The sequence below is a fragment of the Hemitrygon akajei genome, chromosome 21, assembly GCF_048418815.1.
Source record: "Hemitrygon akajei chromosome 21, sHemAka1.3, whole genome shotgun sequence".
NCBI lineage: Eukaryota > Metazoa > Chordata > Chondrichthyes > Myliobatiformes > Dasyatidae > Hemitrygon > Hemitrygon akajei.
Genome location: NC_133144.1, coordinates 65,337,971 through 65,358,780, shown reverse-complemented (window position 1 = coordinate 65,358,780; position 20,810 = coordinate 65,337,971). Strand labels below are relative to the sequence as shown.

General features: G+C 43.4%; 1 protein-coding gene across 6 annotated transcripts in view; it reads right to left on the bottom strand.

Moving 5' to 3' along the window:
* camk2g2 (calcium/calmodulin-dependent protein kinase (CaM kinase) II gamma 2) overlaps positions 1-20,810 on the bottom strand; it is a 450,178-nt gene that overhangs the window by 206,837 nt on the left and 222,531 nt on the right. For all 6 annotated transcript variants that reach the window (XM_073025628.1, XM_073025630.1, XM_073025629.1 and 3 more), the window contains exon 4: positions 11,851-11,905. In XM_073025628.1, the coding sequence (XP_072881729.1) occupies positions 11,851-11,905 (55 nt within the window). The remainder of the gene's footprint in view (positions 1-11,850; positions 11,906-20,810) is intronic.

The window sequence follows — 20,810 nt, the reverse complement described above, 5'->3', positions numbered from 1 at the left end:
ACAAGAGAAAATCTGCAGATGCCGGATATCAAAGTAATATACAAAATGCTGGAAGAACTCAGCAGGCCAGGCAGCATCTATGGAAGAGAGTAAACAGTCTACATTTTGGGCCAAACCCTTCATCAGGACTGAAAAAAAGAGATGAGAAGTCAGAGTAAGTAGGTGGGGGGAGGGGAGGAAGAGTAGGTAGTAGGTGACAGGTGAAATCGGGAGAGGTGGAGGGGTGAAGAGCTTGGAAGTCGATTGGTGAAAGAGCTGGAGAAGGAGGAATCTGATAGGAGAGGACAGAAACTGGATTAGACATTGGCTTAGTTGGAGAAGCCAGAGAGTGGTAGTAGATGGTTGCCTTTATGACCGGGGCCCTGTGACAAGCAGAGTGTTGCAGGGATTGGTGCTGGGTCCATTGTTGTTTGTCATCTATATTAACGATCTGGATAATAATGTGATTAACTGTTTCAAAAATTTTGCGACTGAAACCAAGATTGGGGATGTTGAGGACAGCGAGGAAGACTATCTTTGCTTGCAGTGGGATCTGCATGAATTGGAAAAATGGGTTGAAAAATGGCGGATAGAATTTAATGCAGACAAATGCAAGGTGTTGCGTTTCAGTAGGTGTGGGTGTTATACAGGGTAGGTATTATACAGTGAATGGTAGAGTACTGACGGGAGTGGAAGAACAGAAGGATTTGGGAATATAGGCCCATAATTCATTGAAAGTGCTGTCACAGATTGGTAAGTCCTAAAGAATGTGTTTGGCACATTGGCCTTCATAAATCAAAAGTATTGAGTACAGGAGATGGGATGTTATGTTTAAGTTGCATAAGACATTGGTTAGACTTAATTTGGAATATTGTGTGCATTTTTGGTCACCTTCCTACAGGGAAGTTGTATATAAGGGTGAAAGAGTACAGAGAAAATTTACAAGGACGTTGCTGGGTCTGGAGGACCTGAATTATAAGGACAGATTGAATAGGTTAGGAATTTATTCCTTAGAACATTGAAGATTGAGAGGAGATTTGATAAAGGTATTCAAAATTATGAGGGGTATCGATAGGGTAAATGCAGGCAAGCTTTTTCCACTCGGTTGGGCAGGACAACAACTAGAGGTCATGACTTAAGGGTGCAAGGTGAAAAGTTTAAGGGGAATGAGAGAAAACTTTTTCGCTCAGATGGTCATGAGAGTGTGGAATGAGCTGCTCGTTCAATTGGTACATGTGAGCTCAATTTCAATGTTTAAGAGAAGTTTGGATAGGTACATGGAGGGCTATGGTCCCATTGCAGGTCGATGGTTTGGCATGGACTAGATGGGCTGAAGGGCCTGTTTCTGTGCTGTACTGTTCTATGACTAAAAACCACACACAACAAAGATGAACAAACAACTATTACGCAAAAGATAACAAATCATGCAAATACAAAAAAGAAAAGACAAAATAATAGTAAATAAATAAGCAATAAATATCGAGAACATGAGATTGTAGAGCCCTTGAAAGTGAGTCGATAGATTGTAGGAACAGTTCTGTGATGAGGCGAGGGAAGTTGAGTGAATTGAATTGAATTGAATTGACTTTATTACTTACATCCTTCATATAGATGAGGAGTAAAAATCTTTACGTTATGTCTCCATCTAAATGTGCAATGTGCAATTTATAGTAATTTATCATAAATAGTATGTACAACAGGACTGTCAATACAACATAGAAATACAGTTGTGTCAGCATGAATTAATCAGTCTGATGGCCTGGTAGAAGAAGCTTCCTCCCGGAGCCTGTTGGTCCTGGCTTTTATGCTGCGGTACCACCTCCAGGATGGAAGCAACTGAAACAGTTTGTGGTTGGGGTGACTCAGGTCCCCAATGATGCTTCGGGCCCTTTTTACACACCTGTCCCTGTAAATGTCTTGAATAGTGGGAAGTTCACATCTACAGATGCGCTGGGCTGTCTGCACCACTCTCTGCAGAGTCCTGCAATTGAGGGAGGTACAGTTCCCATACCAGGCAGTGATGCAGCCAGTCAGGATGCTCTCAATTGTGTCCTTGTAGAAAGCTCTTTGAATTTTGGGGCCCATACCAAACTTCTTCAACCGGCTCAGGTGAAAGAGGCTCAATTGTGTTTTTTTCACCACACAGCCGGTACGTACAGACCACATGAAACCTTCGGTGATGTTTTTGCCAAGGAACTTAAAGCTGTTCACCCTCTCATCCCCAGATCCATTGATGTCAACAGGGGCTAGCCTGTCTCCATTCCTCCTGTAGTCCACAACCAGCTCCTTTGTTTTTGTGACATTGAGGGAGAGGTTGTTTTCTTAACACCACTGTGTCAGGGTGAAGACTTCTCTGTAGGTTGCCTCATTATTATTTGAGATTAGGCCAATCAATGTTGTGTCATCAGCAAATTTAATTAGCAGATTGGAGCTGCACGTGGCAACACAGGCATGGGTATATAGAGAGTAAAGGAGGGGGCTTAGGACATAGCCCTGGGGAGCTCCTGTGTTGAGGGTCAGAGGGACAGAGGTGAGGGAGCCCACTCTTACCACCTGCCGGCAATCTGACAAGAAATACAGGATTCAGCTACACGAGGTAGGGTGAAGGCCGAGGTCTCTGAGCTTCTTGTCGAACCTGCAGAGAATTATGGTGTTGAATGCTGAACTGTAGTCCAAGAACAGCATTCTCACATAAGCATCCTTCTCCAGATGTGTAAGGACGGTATGTAGAGCTGTGGCTATTGCATCGCCTGTCGATCAGTTGTGTCGGTAGGTGAATTGTAGGGGGTCCAGTGTGGGTGGTAGCATGCTGCAAATGTAGTCCTTGACCAGCCCTCAAAACATTTGTTTACTATTGAGGTGAGTGCGACAGGACGCCAGTCGTTCCAACATGTTACCTTGGTCTTTTTAGGTACCCGAACAATGGTGAATGTTTTGAAGCAGGAGGGCACTCTACACTGGGAGAGGGGGAGACTAAGAATGTCTGTAAACATTTATCTCGTCTGGTTCAGGAGCCCTAAAGGTTTATGCCAGAAGCTGACTGCTGTTTGTACATTCTCCTTGTGACTGTGCAGGTTTCTTCCAGGTGCTCTTGTTTCCTCCCACAGTCAAAAGACGTACCAGTTGGTAGGTTAATTAATCATTGTAAATTGTACTGTGATTAGGCTAGGGTTAAAATGGGGGACTGCTGGGTGGCGTGACTCAAAGGGCCAGAAGGGCATATTCTACACTGTATCTCAATAAATATATAGAAAGATAGAGAGATAGATAGGTAGATAAACAAACAAAAACAAGCAGAAAATACTACTCACAGAACCACAGCTAATGCAATGTTAAAGCTAAAAGCTATTGGTCTAATTTACCTCAAAATAATCATCACAACATCAAGAAGGTGATTGTTTATTAACTGGAGTTGTCTCTTAAACCACTGACATTGCAGAGGTCTAGTTAAAAATACATTAAAATGAAAGAACTGACAATGATGAAAAACATACACTTAATTTCCTTAACATACAGTAGGTATAATTGCAACCCTCTCGTGACAGCACAAATTGTTAACCTGCTGCCAAGATGAAGAAATGATGGTACAAAATTAGAGTGCACCGTTCCTCTGTTGATTAATTTAAATGTCATTTCTGAGAACATTGTTGGCACTTGAATTATTCATTCCAAATGCAGTCAGTTTGGGATTCTTGTCCACTGTACACAATTAACTAACACACATACTGGATTTAAAACAGACTGTGCTGTTCTTAGAGATCGTGGCTCTGAAGAAAGTCTGCTTCCTACTTCACTCACAGCCTCAGAGTAGAGAGATGTCCCTTTAGAACAGAGATGAGGAGGAACTTCTTTAGCCAGAGGGTGGTGGTATTTATTGCCACCTACGGTTGTGGAGGCCGAGTTGTTGGGTATATTTAAAGTGCAGGTTGATAGATTGTTGATTAGTAAGTGTGTCAAAGGTTATGGGGAGAAGTCAGGAGAAAGGGGTTGAAAAGGATAGTAAATTAGCTGTGATGGAATGGCGGAGCAGAATCAATGGGCTAAATGACCTGATTCTGCTCCTAGGGCCTTATAGCTCACTCGAGCTGCTCTGTGTTCCTTAACATGAAATACTGTGCACTCATCACTGGAAGTTACTGACACAACCACCTTTAATTGAATCTGGCTAGTTTGAAATCCAGCGGCTGAAGTCTGGCTGACATCCCACTTCCCCCATTGCGTGAACTGTCAGCTTCTAGTCTGACTGAATTTCAGTGTGCTGTGATATATGGGAGATCGCTGTTGCCCCCTATGCTGTAACTAAACCCCAGGTGCAGGTTATTCTCGATAGGTCCAAAAAGGCTACAGAAATTGAATTCGACTTCCCATTCCCATTCCAACATGACTGTCCATGTGTCTACTGCCACAATGAGACGGTTGGAGGAGCAACACCTCATATTCCATTAAGGTAGCCTCCAACCTAATGGTACGATCTTCGAGTTCTTCCTAACTTTCCCTTCCCATCTTTTCCATTTCCCATTCACCCTTTCTCTTCTCCTCACCTGCCCACCACTTCCCCCACACAATGAGTGTACAGATTGTATGATTAATGACATGGTGAAGCAGACTTGATGGGCCAAATGGCCTAATTCTGCTCCTATATCTTATGTCTTATGATTTCTGAGGATCTACCCTGGGCCCAACATATTGATGGATTTACGGAGAAGGCATGACTGTGGCTATACTTCATGAGGAATCTGAGAAGGTTTGGTATGTCACCGAAAACACTGAAAATGTCTACAGGTGTACCATGGACAGCATTCTAACTGGTTGCATCACTGGCATAGAAGAACCACTGCACAGGATTGGAAAAAGCTGCAAAGGATTGCAAACTCAGCCAGCAACATTATGTGTGCTAGCCTTCCCAACATCCAGGAAACCTTCAAAATGCGATGCCTCAAAAAGGTAAAATCCATCATTAAGGAACTTCAACATCCAGGACATGCTACCATCAAGGAGGTGGTACAGCAGCCTGAAGACACATACTCGATGTTTTAAAAACAGTTTCTTCCCCTCCACCATCAGATATCTGATTGGACAATGAACCCATGAACACAACCTCACGATTTTTGCTCTCTTTTGGCACAACTTATTTAACTTTTTATAGTCTGTATGCACGCTCAGTGGCTACTGAGTGTAGATTATCACACTCCCTCTTTGCGATCAAAGGTGAAAGGAAATATTTCAGGTAATCAGAAGCATTGCACTGACACCTCAGGCATGCAGAGTCACAGCTTTCTGACACCAGTGTCAATGGATGTGTTCCTACAGAATTGCTGCATGGTTATGTGTAGAGCTGGTGTGAAATCACAGAGCTCCAGGGGGCAACCTCAAATACTCCTTCGAAAATTCCTTCCTCCAAGTTTCTCGTTCAAGCAGGGCTGCAGTTTATACTGTGCACCGCCATCCTCTGCTGTGCAGTTTCTCGCCTCCCTTCCCATTGAGATGGCGTAAATGGGCCCACTTAAGTAACTATGGGTGATGGAGTGGAGATCAGTCTCTACCAAAGGAGGCGTAAGGTACTCCTACTCTCCGCTGGTCTGCAGGTCACCCTTGGGCAAGGTGTAGCACCTGCTTAGCCCGATCAGGGTCATGTGAAGCCGTGGGAACAGGTGGTGGATGGTCGTATGGGCATCTGGTGCATATCACAAGTCCTGGTTACGTGACCACCAACGCCAGGCAGACAATCACTGAAGGGTATTGATAATGGCTGCAGTCACCCGTCTGTAAAGACACTGCCCAGAAGAAGGCAATGGTAACCCACCTTTGTAGAAACACGTCCAAGAACAATCATGGCCGTGGAATGACCATGATCACCCATGTCATATAACATGGTATATAACCAGAACTTAAAGAACTGCCCGATATAAGGCAAAGGAATGCCCAACAAAGCAGTGCTGCCCTTCACTAATGAAACATACGAGCTGCACTGTAGCGCAGTGGCTAGCACAAAGCTTAACAGCACCAGTAGCGTGGAATCAATTCCCATCACTGTCTGTAAGGAGTTTGCACTTACTCCTAGTGACTGTGTGGGTTTCCTCTGGCTGCTCCTGTTTTCTCCCACAGTCCAGTTATGCATGGGCTGGAGCCTGTGTGTTTTGGACATGCTACTTTAATGCCAGAAGTACCACAGCACCTGCAGGCTGCACCCAACGCATTCTTGCATGGTTATTGGCTGTTGATATAAACAACACACTTGACTGTGAGTTTCAATGTCTCAGTGTATTGTGACAAATAAAACTAATTTTCCATCTTACAGTATAAGAAATAGGAGTTGGAAAGTTGGAATATGCTACATGGCCCAGACCAGCTCCACCATTCTGTAAATACATAACTCTTTCAATCTCAACCTCAGCTCTATTTTCACAGTGAATTCATTATGATGTGCACAAGTACAGTGAGGTAGAGGGACAATGAAAAATGTTCTTGCCGCAGCATCACTGGCAGGTAGCAGAGGCAAGAGGGGCTGAATGGCCTATGCCACGTTCTGGTTCTCATGTTCTCCTGCACTAGAATATTAGTCCACCTCACACTGCTGACTCATGGGGTGGGAATTGAAACCATGGTTGAACTAACTCAAAGGAAAGAGCTCCACCAATGAACCAACACAGAGCCTGGCTCATTGTAAAGGAAAACACCTTTTTAAGAAAAGCTGTGGTAGAATGGATGTGGAAAGGATGTTTCCAATAGTGTGGGAGTCTAGGAGCAGGGGACACAGCTTCAGAATAGAGGGATGTCCCTTTAGAACAGAGATGGAGGAGGATTTTCTTTAGCCAGAGAGTAGTAAATCTGGGGAATTCTTTGCCACAGATTGCTGTGGAGGCCAAATCATAGGGTACATTTAAAGAAGTTAATACGTTTCTGATTAGTAGGGCATCAGAGGTTATGGGAGAAGGCAAGGGAATTGGGTTGAGAGGGACAATAAATCAGCCATGATGAAATGGCGGAGCAGGCTCAATAGGCTGAATGGCCTACTTCTGCTCCTACGTCTAATGGTCTTTAAAACATCAACAAGACACAAACAAAAGAACTGAAAAGTCAGCAAGGTTTAATCTTCCTGTTGTAATGCCTTTTGGAATTTGGCTTAAAGCTGTGTTCTCTCGTATTTAGCCTGATCCGCTCTAGTCTGTTAATAAAACATTGTCTGACTCACAGGTTAATGCTTTCTTATCCCCCATCTCCCAGCTGTGTGTTATATATATCCCATGGTCCTGAGACCCATCAACAGCAGAATCAAATACCGAGGCCGTGTCAGATATATTCAGATGTTTCTGCAACTGATTCACAAGACACAAAATGAATCTCAGAGCAAAATTAGACATTTGGAGCGAAGTGGTCTCCTGATGTGTTTGCTGTGTGTCGTCACAACTACAGCATATGAGCAATTCTGTGTATTCAAGAACTGACAGGACATCAAGGCTCCTAGCTCAGTTAAATCTGGCATAGAATTCTCTTCAAGTATTAGATGTCAGATTAAACACTTAAAAAGGGCATGTTAAGGTACAGACAGAGGAAGCCTGGAATACAGTTCTGATGAAAGGTACTGGCCCAAAACATTGCCTGTTTATTCCTCTTCACAGATGCTGCCTTACCTGCTGTGTGTTCATCTAGCATTTACAAAGTGTTGCTCTGGATTTCCCACTTATGCTTAGCCTAAAATAAATCTTACATTCAAGTTGAAAGTAAATTCATTATCAAAGTACATATATGTCACAAAATATATATTCCTGAACACCGAGGAACTTAAAAGATGCTCCACCCTCGCCATTCCCAACATCCTTTTCTCCCACCAGATTTACAAATTTGCTCTCCACTCCACATTGACAAATACAGGACTGTGCAAAAGTCTTGGGCACCCAGCTATATATAAGTAAGAGCTTTGCACAGTACTGTACATGGACAGGAAAGGTTGAGAGGGATATAAGGCAAGCATGGGCAAATGGGACTAGCCTGGATCATTGGTTGGCATGGACCAGTATTCCACACTGTTGACTCTAATTGAAACAATGCTGTGAATTTTTCAGGCAGTGACCATGCACCTCTCGATACTCTTCAGTAATTTCTCCTCTCCCTTCTCTTTCTACATTCCTCATGCTGGTTACCCTCTCACCTATTCTCTTCTCCTCAACCGCCTCTGGTTCCCCTCCTTCTCCCAGTTCTTCCATGGTCCACTCTCCTCTCCTATTAGACCACTTCTTCTTCAGCCATTCACCTCGTCTACCTATCCCCTCACAACTTCTTACCTCCTCGCCACTCACACACCTTCCCCCTCACCCGGTCTTACCTATCAGCTTTTAGCTTGTCCTCCTTCCCCTCCCTCACCTCCTTATTCTGGCCTCCACTCCCTTCCTTTTCAGTCCTGATAAAAGGTCTTGGTTCAAAATGCTGACTGCATATTCCCTCCATAGATGCTGCCTGACATGCTAAGATCCTCCAGAATTTTGTGTGTGTTGCTCAAGATTTCCAGCGTCTGCAAAATCAAGTTCAAGTTCAAGTTTAATTATCATTCAACCATACATGAATATAGATGAATGAAACAGTGCTCCTCCAGAGCCAAGTTGCAAAACACATTACCCACAGTACACAGCACAAACTTATCCCAATTACAGAAAAACAGTCACAAAGAAAAAAATATCTAGCCCAAGTCCCCGAGTGGCATGATTGTAGAATAAATGGTAAGTTATCCTGGTCCATCTTGTTCTTCAATTGAGCGAACACTGGAGGGCAGCACTGAGCAAACACCAGAGGGTAGCACTGGGAGAACACTGGGGACAGAATCAATAGGACAGGCTGAATATGGATTCTAGTGCACCCTGCAGGGGCTCTCCCAGACTGCATTGGTCTCTCTTCTGGTCATCTGCAACAGCTAATCCAATTGCTTCAGCCTTGTCTTCAGGCCAACCGAGGCAACAGAGTTACCCCACCATTGGTCTTACCAGTGAACCAGACTTATTGCATTCCAAGTTACTAATGTCCAGTAGGGACTTGCAATCACAGTAGATACGTCCAGGACAATCACTAGCACTGCGCATTATCCAACGGTGCACACCAAGTCCAGGCAACAACAGAACAACAGTAAGTCCATCTTCATTACTATTGAGCAACTTGTCCTGCAATGACTTGCGACTATAGCAAAGACATACAAGACAAACAAATATACCTTTGATTGGACCTGGACTGGCTGCTGCCACCTTACTCTTGTGTTTATGGTGTGGGACAATGCTGAGGGAAGGGCTGGGTTAAGTCTTGTTTAACTGGAACACACCAAGCACAACAGGCACTGGGAGTGAACTTTTACAGGACGCCATGGTAACACAGAGGTTAGTGCATCACTTTACTGCTACCAGCTTTCGAAGTTCAATTCCCACCACTATCTGTAAGAAGTTTGTACAATACTTCTCCCTGTGACCATGTGGGTTTTGTCTAGGTGCTCCAGTTTCCTCCCACATTCCAAAAAAAAAGACATACAGGTTAGGGTTGATAAGTTGTGGGCATGTTATGTTGGTGCCAGAAGCATGGCACAGCACGATCTTCACTGATCTGATCTGACATCAGAAGAATGAATGGTGACCTCATTGAAACCTATAGAATGTTGAAAGGCCTTGATCGAGTGGATGTGGAGAGGATGTATCCTACAGTGGGGGAGTCAAAGACCAGAGGATGTATCCTACAGTGGGGGAGTCAAAGACCAGAGGACACAGCCTCAGAACAGAGGGGCGTCCTTTTAGAATGGAGATGAGGGAAAATAAATTAGCCAGCAGTAGACTCGATGGGCCAAGTGGCCTAATTCTGCTCCTATATCTCACAGTCTTATGGAGATACAGAAAATGGCCCATTTCACTGTATGTGTTGATGTTTTGATGTACATGTGACAAATAAAGCTAATCTTTAGATCTTTAATCTTTACCGTACTTATCTTCAGTGGCTTTCAAATTTGGAGGGAATTCTGACTTGAATGGTAAAGAAAACTTGTCATCTAACTTCAGTTAATTAAAGTGCACATCTAGGGCATGTTACCAAGAGTCAATGTTAAACTTGTCCTCAAAATACTGCCTTGAGCTGCACTATGTTAATTATCAGCACTTTATCATTGCACTGAGGTTTAGGTTGAACTGTCCCTAATTATCTGAAATTATATTATAGAAATAATAATTACCCTGGAATGGAGACGTCCCCGCAAGGAGAACAAGATGATCAGTGATGCAGAAATGAAATTTTTGAGCAAGAGACCATCGAGCAAAGGAAAACAAACAACAAATTTTCAATGCTTGCCAAAAGATTCCTTTTGTAAAGAAACCTGTAGCTGCACTTCCTAAAATCGTGAGATCATCTAATCTAACTGTAAGATGTTACCAAAGACTTTCAAACTTCTACGGATGTTCAATGGAGAGCATTCTGACTGGTACAGAGGCTCAAATGCACAGGATCACATTCCCTTTCTCCATGGTCCACTCTCCTTCCCTATCAGATTCCTTCTCCTTCAGCCCTTTAGCTCTTCCACCTTTCTCTTCCCAGCTTCGCACTTCATTATCTCCTACCCCCTACCCGCTCACCTTGCCTTTCACCTGGTCTTACCTATTACCCTCCAGCTTGTATTCCTTTCCACACCCCCCCCCTTCTTTTTCTGGCTTCTTCCCCCTTCATTTCCAGTCCTGATGAAGGGTCTCCGCTGAAACAACATCTATTGACCATGAGACATAGGAACAGAATTAAACTATTTGGCTCAATGAGTCTGCTCTGCCAATCCATCACGGCTGATTTATTATCCCTCTCAAACTTATTCTCCTGTCTTCTCCCTGTAACTTTTGATATCCTTACTAATCAAGAACCTACCAAACTCCACTTTAAATATACCCAATGACTTGGCCACAACAGCTGACTGTGGCAATGAATTCCACAGATTCACCACCCTCTGTTTATTCCCCTCCAAGATACTAGCTGACTTGCTGAGATCCTGCAGCATTTTGTGTGAGCCCTTTCAGGTGAGGAAACACTTTACCTGGAAATCTGTTGGGGTCGTCTATTCAATCCGATGCTCCCTCCTCTACATTACTGAAACACATCATAAATTTGGGGATCATTTCATTGAGCACCTCCGCTCCATCCGTCAAAAGCAGAACTTCCTGCTGGTCCGACAAATTGATTCCCATTCCCATTCCGACATGTCATTCCACGGCCTCCTCTTGTGCCATGATGAAGCCACCCTCAGGGTAGAGGAGCAACACCTTATATTTCATCAGCGTAGCCTCCAACCTGATGGTATGAAAACTGATTTCTCCTTCCAGTTAAAAAAACTCCCACCCCCCCTTCTTCTATTCCTCACTCTGGCCTCTTATCTCTTCATCTCAGCTGTCTCTGGTGTCCCTGCTTCTTTCCTTTCTCCCATGCTCTACTTTCCTCTCGTAACAGATTCCTCCTCTCCAGCCTTTTAACCTTCCTACTCACCTGGCTTCACCTCTCACCTTCTAGCTTGTCCTCCTTCCCCTCTCCCACCTTTTTATTCTAGCATCTCCTCTCTTCCTTTCCGGCCCTGAAGAACAGTCTCATCCCGAAATGTTGACTGTTTGTTCACTTCCATAGAGTTCCTCCAGCATTTTGCGTGTGTTGCCCTGGATTTCCAGCTTCTGCAGAATTTCTTGTATTTATTATTTTGCGTAAGTGCTTTGTTCAAATGTTTCTCTTCTCCCATTCACATCAAGAACCACCACAAAAGGCTCCATTACCTTGAAAGGTTTAGCAATAAGGTACAACTTGTAGTCGGCTTCTTCCTCAGTACACCAGAAATATATACAACAAATTGTAGTTATTGTGAGTGAGCATGCAATTACTTACAGGTCAAATATGAGGTAATGAAATCCTTCTTCTGATATGCTGTCATGGAGACGCACTGAAAGAGAAAGAAGAGCATTTAGGATCATCTTGGTTGATAACTATGTTTAAGAATGATAGATTGTCTCAGGTACATTACTGTCGTTTCCTTTTAAGCTAACTGTATCAGAAAATGGAAACAGAACCAGTTATTTACCCGTAGGTTTTTTTCAAACCTCAATACCAAGGACTCAGAATCAGATTTAATATCACTAACATATGTGGTGAAATATTCTGTATTATGCAGCAGTACAATGTAATACATATTAAAAAACTATAAAATGAAATTAGAAATAAATAAATGAGATTCTGCATATGTTGGAACTCCAGAGCAACACACATAAGGTGCTGGAGGAACTCAGTGGGTCAGGCTGCATCTACGAAGAGAAATAAACGTACGACATTTCTGGCTGAGACCCTTCATCAGTTACAATAAGAAATATATTAAACCAATTAAATTAAATAAATATTGCAAAAAGACAGCAAAATTAATGAGGTAGTGTTCATGGGTTGGTTCAGTGTTCATTCAGAAATGTGATGGCAGAGAGGAAGAAGCTGTTCCTAAAACATTGCGTGTTTGTCTCAGGCTCCTACATCTCCTCCCTGATAGTAACAATGAAAAGAGGGCATGTCTTTCGAGGTGGGGTCTATAATGGCGAGTGCCACCCTTTTGAAGCATCACAATTTAAAGATGTCCTCGATGCTAGTGCCCATGACGGATCTGGTAGAGTTTACAACACTCTGCAGCTTTTTCAAATCCTGTGCACTGGAGCTTCCGTACCAGACGGAGATGCAACCAGTTAGAATGCTCTCCACGGTACTTCTGTAGAAATGTTACAGAGTCTTCAGTGACATATAAAATCTCCTCACACTGCTGATGAAATGGAGACACTGGCTAGTTTTCTTTGTAATTGCATCAATATGTTGGGCCCAGGATAGAAATTCAGAGATCACATCATATATAGATTAGGATATGGTGTATGGCTCCCTCTCTGCGATAAGAACTGATGATGGGGGTCCTTAATGATGGACGCTGCCTTTTTAAGGCATTGCCTTTTGAAGATGTCCTTGCTGTTGGGGAGGCAAGTGCCCATGATGGAGCTGGCTGAGTTTGCAATCCTCTACATATTTTTCTGATCCTATATAGTGGCCCCTGCATACCAGACGGTGATGCAAACATTCAGAATGCTCTCCACGGTACATCTGTGGAAATTTGCCAGCCTTTGGTGACATACCATATCTCCTCAAACTCCTTATGAAATACAGACCTCTCAGTTCCTAAAACATCAGAAGCTACCCTGGGTGTAGCTGCTCACTGACCTCGGGAATTGAATTGAATTGAAGTGAAATGACTTTATTTCTTATACCCTTCGCATACATGAGTAAAAATCTTTACATTACATCTCAGTCTAAATGTGCAATGTGCAATTTATAGTAATTTGTAATAAGTAGTATGTACAACAGGACAGTCAATATGCATAGAAATACAATAGTGTCAGCATGAATTAATCAGTCTGATGGCCTGGTATGCTTTGTTTAAAAGTGCAATGGTCTTACAAAGAGCAAGCTGGCTAGTTACACACACATATTGCTGGAGGAACTCAGCAAGTCATGCAGCATCTTTAGAAGGAAATAAATAGTCAATGTTTTGGGCTGAGACCTTTCATTAATCCCCTCCCCCCACAGATGCTGCCTGAACTGCTGAGTTCCTCCAGCATTTTGTGTATATTGCTCAAGATTTCCAGCATCTGCAGAATCTCTTGTGTTTATGATTAGCTACAGTTATCTCAGGACCATAACAATAAAGACATGTTATTGGATGTGATGGAGCTGTGTAATAAGACTCCTTGTCTCTGCAAAAAGACAGACATGGGCACACTTTTCAGTGACTAGTGATATTTAACCTTTGGTTAGTATAGGGCAGCATAGCGGTTAGCGCCAACGATCACCAGTCTCTAATCACTGCGAGTTCAATCGCCAACCTGTCTGTGTTGAACTTGTATGTTCTCCCTGTGACCACATGTGTTTTCCAGGTGTTCCAGTTTCCACCTACGTTCGAAATACGTCTGGGTTAGGGTTTGTAAATTGTGGGCATTTAGGTGCTTTTTCTCAGTGGTTTTTCCTATCCTCTGTAGGGTATTGCGGTCGGATACCCTGCAGCTTCCAGGACTCTCTCGATGTTGCTTCTGCAGAAAGTTGTTAGAATGGAGGCGGGGTACAACTCACCCTCCTCAGAAAGAGGAGATGCTGCTCTGCCTTCTTGAGTAATGAGGAGGCGTTGTGGGTCCAGGTTAGATCATCTGTTCTGTGCACACCAAGGAACCAGCAGCCTGAAGTCATGAGTACTCCTTTGAACTTGCTTTCCATGTACTCATAGGTGAGAATCCATGTGGAAACATTTTCAAACAGAAATTTTTTTTACCCTTTTTTCTGATAATTACAAAGATATTAGTTAGTACTGGCGGCATTTTACATTTCATGCTGATTTCAAATGAATTAACAAACGTGATTCTGACAACCTCTACACATCCTTGTAGATCATCAGAAGGGACACTTGATTAAACTATGCTTCCACACAAAGTCTCACCTGCATGAAAAGCAAGTTCAAAGGAGTATCTGCAACTTTAGGCTGCTAACGTTTTATCAGGAGCAGAACAGACATCAAGTGATCTGGGGAAGCAGGGATTACTGAGAGAGATTTCAGCAGGAATTTCATTACTAGCCATGAAGCCCCAGGAAATGCGGCCAATTTCCCAAAGCTCTGGGTATTCAACCACACTGTTCATCGTTCCTGTCCTTCATGTGACCAAAGCCGATACTATACTGCAGGAAACAGATTACTCCCATGTCCAGAGCAAACACAGCCTGGACTGGAGGACTCAAGTTATGGCAGAGATTGGATACTTCCAGGCTTATTTTCCCTGGAGTGAGTAAGTTTGAGGGGTGACCAGATAGAAGCATCAAAATAGAATCAGGTTTAATATCACTGGCATAGGTGGTGAAATTTGTCTTCTGCAGCAGCAGTACATTGCAATATATATATGATAATAAAAACTACAGAATACAACAAGAAATTTTATATATATATATATAATTAAGTAAGTAGTACAAAAAGAGGGGGAAAATACTGAGGTAGTGTTCATGGGTTCGTTGTCCATTCAGAAACCTTATGGTGAAGGGAAAGAAGCTGTTGCTGAATCATTAAATGGGAGTCTTCAGTCTCCTGTATGTCCTCTCTGATGGAACGAATGAAAAGAAGGCACATTCTGGGCGATGGAAGTCCTTAATGGAAGAATGTTGCCCTTTTGAAGCATCGCCTTTTGAAGGCATCCTTGATGCTGGGAAGACTAGTGTGCACGATGGAGCCAGCAGAGTTTACAAAAAATAATTTATAACCCTCTGCAGCTTTTTCTGATCCTGCGCAGTTGCCCCTCCATACCAGTGACACAACCAATTAAAATGTTCTCTATGATGTATCTACAGAAATTTGTGAGTGTCTTTGTTGACATACCAATTCTCCTCAAACTCCCAATGAAATATAGCCACTGTTGTGCCTTCTTAGTAATTGCATCAACATTTTGGTGCAAGATAAATCCTCCTCAGAGATGAGAGGAGTGGATAAGGCAGACAGACATAATGGGATCATAAGACATAACAGCAAAATTAGGCATGTTGACCCATCCAGGCTGCTCCCCCAAACAATTGTGGTCAATGCTTTTTTCAACCCCATTCTCCTGGCTTCTCTCCATAATCCTTATCTCCTTATTGAACAAGAACCTATCAATCTCTGCTTCAAATACACCCAATGACTTAGTCTCCAACTCTGTAGCAATAAACTCTGCAGATTCACCACTTTCTCACTTTTAAAAGAATGAAGCTATGCCATCAGATCCCTCACCCCTCTACTAATGAAAATATCCTCTCCACATCCACTCTCTCTAGGCTTTGGAATATCCAGAAGGTTTCAGTGAGTTCACCCTTCATCCTTTTGAACTCCATCAAGTATAGGCTGAGAGACATCAAACACTTCTTATATATTAATAAGGAGATATTGAAAACACAAGGCCATAGGTTTAAGGGAAGTTTTCATTATACTGTATATCACCGTACTTGTACACAGGACAATAAACACAACAAAACTTCAAGAGCATTTGAGAAAGAAGTCACATCTCCATGTTGCTGGGCTTCGACTGCACAGCACAGTGGAGGTTTAGACTCCAGCCTGACCTCTAACTTGCCCACAGTCCTGCCCCTGAACACTAACCTGACTCCTAACTCTCCTGTCTCTCCCCAAAGCCATTCCAATGAACCTAAAAGACAACTAATTCTGAGCCATGACCTTGATGGAGCCCACCATCTTGATATTTGTTGTGAGAGTGCTGTGTATCCACAACCTAAACCACAAAGCACCCGGGTGCCATTCCCCACCACTCACCTGCATACTTACTAACCTAAATATACAAGCAGCTACTTCTGCCTGAGGAGAGAGGGACACCAGGTCAATCCTCACCCAACACAACTGACAATGCAGCCCTTCCTCAGTGGGATGATCAGTTTGAAGCAGAACTTGAACCTACAATCTTTGGTCTGAAGAAGATTCAGCACCAGCCACAGAGCCAAGGTATCAGAGGAATGAAGAGTCTGAAGACTGCGAATGTCTCCTCACTCTCCCCCACAAAATCCCAGCATCACCCATTTTTTGATAGATAGATAGAACATTACAGTACAGTTAAGGCTCTTTGGCTTATGATGTTTTGCCAACCTTTCCACCTACTCCAAGGTCAATTTAACCTTTCCTTCTCGCATAGTCATCCATTTTTCATTCATCCATGTTCCAATCTAAGAGTCCCTTAAATGTCCTGAATGTACCTGCCTCTATCAACCCCCCTAGCAGTGCATTACATGCACCCACCAATCTCTGTGCAAAAAAAACCTGACATTTTCCTCCAATCAATCACCTTAAAGTCATGTCCCTTCATATTAGCCATTTTTGCCCTAAGAAAAAGGCACTAGCTGCCCACTCTATCCATTCCTCTTGTACACCTCTATCAAGTCACCTCTCATCCTCCTTCACTCCAAAAAGAAAAGCCCTAGCTCGCTCAAACTATCGTCATAAGACATGCTCTCTAATCCAGGCAGCATCCTGGTCACCATCAACAGATCACTTGCAATACCAGAGGAAACAACACACTGGATCACCACCATCAAGAATGCCTACCGTGCTATTCCACGCCCTCACTTCAGGAAGTCTGATCACCTGGCTGTACTTCTACTCCCTGAATATTGGCAGAGACTGCAGAACCAGCAGTGAGGACTAAGAAGGTATGGACAAGAGAAGCACAGGAGTGCCTACAGGATTGCTTTGAATCGATGGACTGGACTGTATTCAGGGATTCATCTTTGAACCTGGATGAGTATGCTGCAGTTGTTACCGACTTCATTAAAACCTGTGTGGATGAGTGTGTGCCCACAAAGACTTACTGTACATTCCCAAACCAAAAGCCATGGATAAACCAGGAGGTACATTATCTGCTGAAGTATAGATCTGTGGCATTCAAGTCTAGCAACCCAGCCCTGTACCAGAAAACCAGCTATGATTTGCTGAGGGCTATTTCAAGGGCAAAGCAACAATTTCGAACAAGTTTGGAGGCGACATTGGATGCACGGCAACTCTGGCAGGGTATGCAAGGCATGACTTCTTACAAAGCGAAAGCCAATAGCATGAATGGCAGCAATGCTTCACTACCAGATAACTCAATGCCTTCTATGCCCACTTTGAAAGGGAGAATACAACTACAGCTGTGAAGATCCCTGCTGCACCTGATGACCCTGTGATCACTGTCTCAGAGACTGATGTCAGGCTGTCTCTAAAGAGAGTGAACCCTGATGGAGTATCTGGTAAGATTCTGAAACCCTTTGCCAACCAGCTGGTGAGAGTATTCAAGGACATTTTCAACATCTCACTGCTATAGGCAGAAGTTCCCACTTGCCTCAAAAAGGCAACAATTATACCAGTGCCTAAGAAGAATAATGTGGGCTGCCTTAATGACTATCACCTGGTAGCACTCACATCGACAGTGATGAAATGCTTTGAGAGGTTGGTCATGACTAGACTGAACTCCTGCCTCAGCAAAGACCTGGACCCATTGCAATTTGCCTACCGTCACAACAAGCCAATGGCAGATGCAATCTCAATGGCTCTTCACACGGCTTTAGACCACCTGGATAACAGAAACCCCTATGTCAGGATGCTGTCCATCAACTATAGCTTAGCATTTAATACCATCATTCCCACAATCCTGATTGAGAAGTTACAGAACCTGGGCCTCTGTACCTCCCTCTGCAATTGGATCCTCGACTTCCTAACTGGACGACCATAATCTGTGCGGATTGGTGATAACATATCCTTGTTGCTGACGATCAACACTGGCGCACCTCGGAGGTGTGTGCTTAGCCCACTGCTCTACTATCTATATACCCATGACTGTGTGGTTAGGCATAGATCAAATACCATCTATAAATTTGCTGATGATGCAACCATTGTTGGTAGAATCTCAGGTGCTGACAAGAGGGCGTACAGGAGTGAGATATGCCAACTAGTGGAATGGTGCCGCAGCAACAACCTGGCACTCAACGTCAGGAAGACGAAGGAGCTGATTGTGGACTTCAGGAAGGGTAAGACGAAAGAACACATACCAATCCTCATAGAGGGATCAGAAGTGGAAAGAATGAGCAGCTTCATGTTCCTGGGTGTCAAGATCTCTGAGGACCTACCCTTGATTCCAACATATCGATGCAGTTATAAAGAAGGCAGGACAGCAGCTATACTTCTTTAGAAGTTTGAAGAGATTTGCTATGTCAACAAATACACTCAAAAACTTCTATAGATGTGCCGTGGAAAGCATTCTGACAGGCTACATCACTGTCTGATATGGGGGGGGGCTACTGCACAGGACCGAAAGAAGCTTCAGAGGGTTATAAATTTAGTCAACTCCATCTTGAGTACTAGCCTATAAAACACCCAGGATATCTTAAAGGAGCGGTGTCTCAGAAAGGCAGCATCCCTTATTAAGGACCTCCAGCACCCAGGGCATGCCCTTTTCTCTCTGTTACCATCAGGTAGGAGGTACAGAAGCCTGAAGGCACACACTCAGCGATTCAGGAACAGCTTCTTCCCCTCTGCCATTCGATTCCTAAATGGACATTAAACCCTTGAACACTACCTCACTTTTATTAATCTATAGTATATCTGTTATTTTGCATGACTTTTAATCTATTCAATATATATATATTGTAATTGATTTGCTTATTTATTATTGGGTTTTTTTCTTCTATATTACGTATTGCATTGAACTGCTGCTGCTAAGTTGACAAATTTCACGTTACATGCTGGTGATAATTAACCTGATTATAATTCTGATTTTAATCTCCTCTACACCCTCTCTGAAGCTTCCATCTTTCCAATAATGAGGCAACCAGAGCTGAGCTCAATACGGCAAGTGCAGGTCTAACTACACTTATAAAGCTGCAGAATTACCTCAAGGCTCTTGAACTCAATTCCCTGCCTAATGAAGGCCAAGACACCATACACCTTAGCCATTCTATCCAAGGAGGTTTACAGCAATTTCCAAAAGGCACAGGCAGTGATCTAAAATAAGTCCAGAGTCAAACAGCAGAACAACAGGCCACTCAGCCTAACTTATTCATGCTAGCCAAGATGCCCTTCTGAGCTAGTCCATTTGTCTGACTCGAAATATCAACTGTCCATTTCCAATCACAGATGCTGCTTGAACTGTTGAGTTCCTCCAGTAGATGTTTGGTTGCCCCATTTCCAGAGACTCTTGTATTCCCATATGCTTATATTTGGCTCATACATCTCAGAAACTATCCCTCCATGAACCAGTCCAAATGTCTTTTAACTATCATTGTTCCTGTGTCTACCAGTTCCTCTGTCAGCTCGTTCACATACCCACCACCTTTTGTGTGATAAACACTTCCAGTAATATAAAGGCTTGGATTTTCACTCAGGCAGGAGAAAGTCAGAGAGGAACATGGTGCTGACGGGGTTAACACTTAGCTCTGGCATAGCGTGGATGCTCACAGTTACCACGGCAACAGGTGAACTGCTTTACGAAGCCAGCATCACCTGTAGTTCCAGGCTTCGAGCAAGTGACGTTCCAATTCTGAAGGTAAGGTCTCTGTAGGGCAGGGATTTGCCTGTATTTGGAGTCTGCACACACTTCCACAGTGTGCCCTATCCCCTCAATCTAGATTGAAATCAATACCTCCAATTACTGCAATGCAAAGGCTTAGCAGTCTAAGAAAATCACAAAATACAGCAAACCACATTATGCCAAAACCTGAGTCTGTGACTCGATATTTGCATAAAAACGAGCGGTCATGTCAATCCTGTCCAACAGGTCACTGAGCACGTGACAGGGAGGTGTACGTTTTCATTGGGACTAAATGAAGTCCGTAAGTCTATGAGAGATGGGAGGAGAATAATGCCATTTGATCCATCGAATCTGCTCCACCATTCTACCATGGCTGATTTATTATCTCCCTGAACCCCATTCTCCTGCCTTTTCTTCATAACCTTTGATGCCCTGAATAATCAAGAAACGATCAACCTCTTCTTTAAATATACCCAATGACATGGCTTTCACAGTTGTCTGTGGCAATTCACCACCCTCTGGCTAAAGAAATCTCGCCTCATCTCTGATCTAAATGGATGTACCTCCATTCTGAGGCTATGCTCTCTGGTCCTAGACTTCCCCACTATGGGAAACACCCTCTCCACATAATATTCCATAGGTTTCAAATAGGTACCCTGTCATTCTTCTAAACTCCAGTGAGTACAGGCCCTGAATCACCAAATGCTCCTGGTACATTAACCCTTTCATTCCTGGAATCATTCTCGCGAA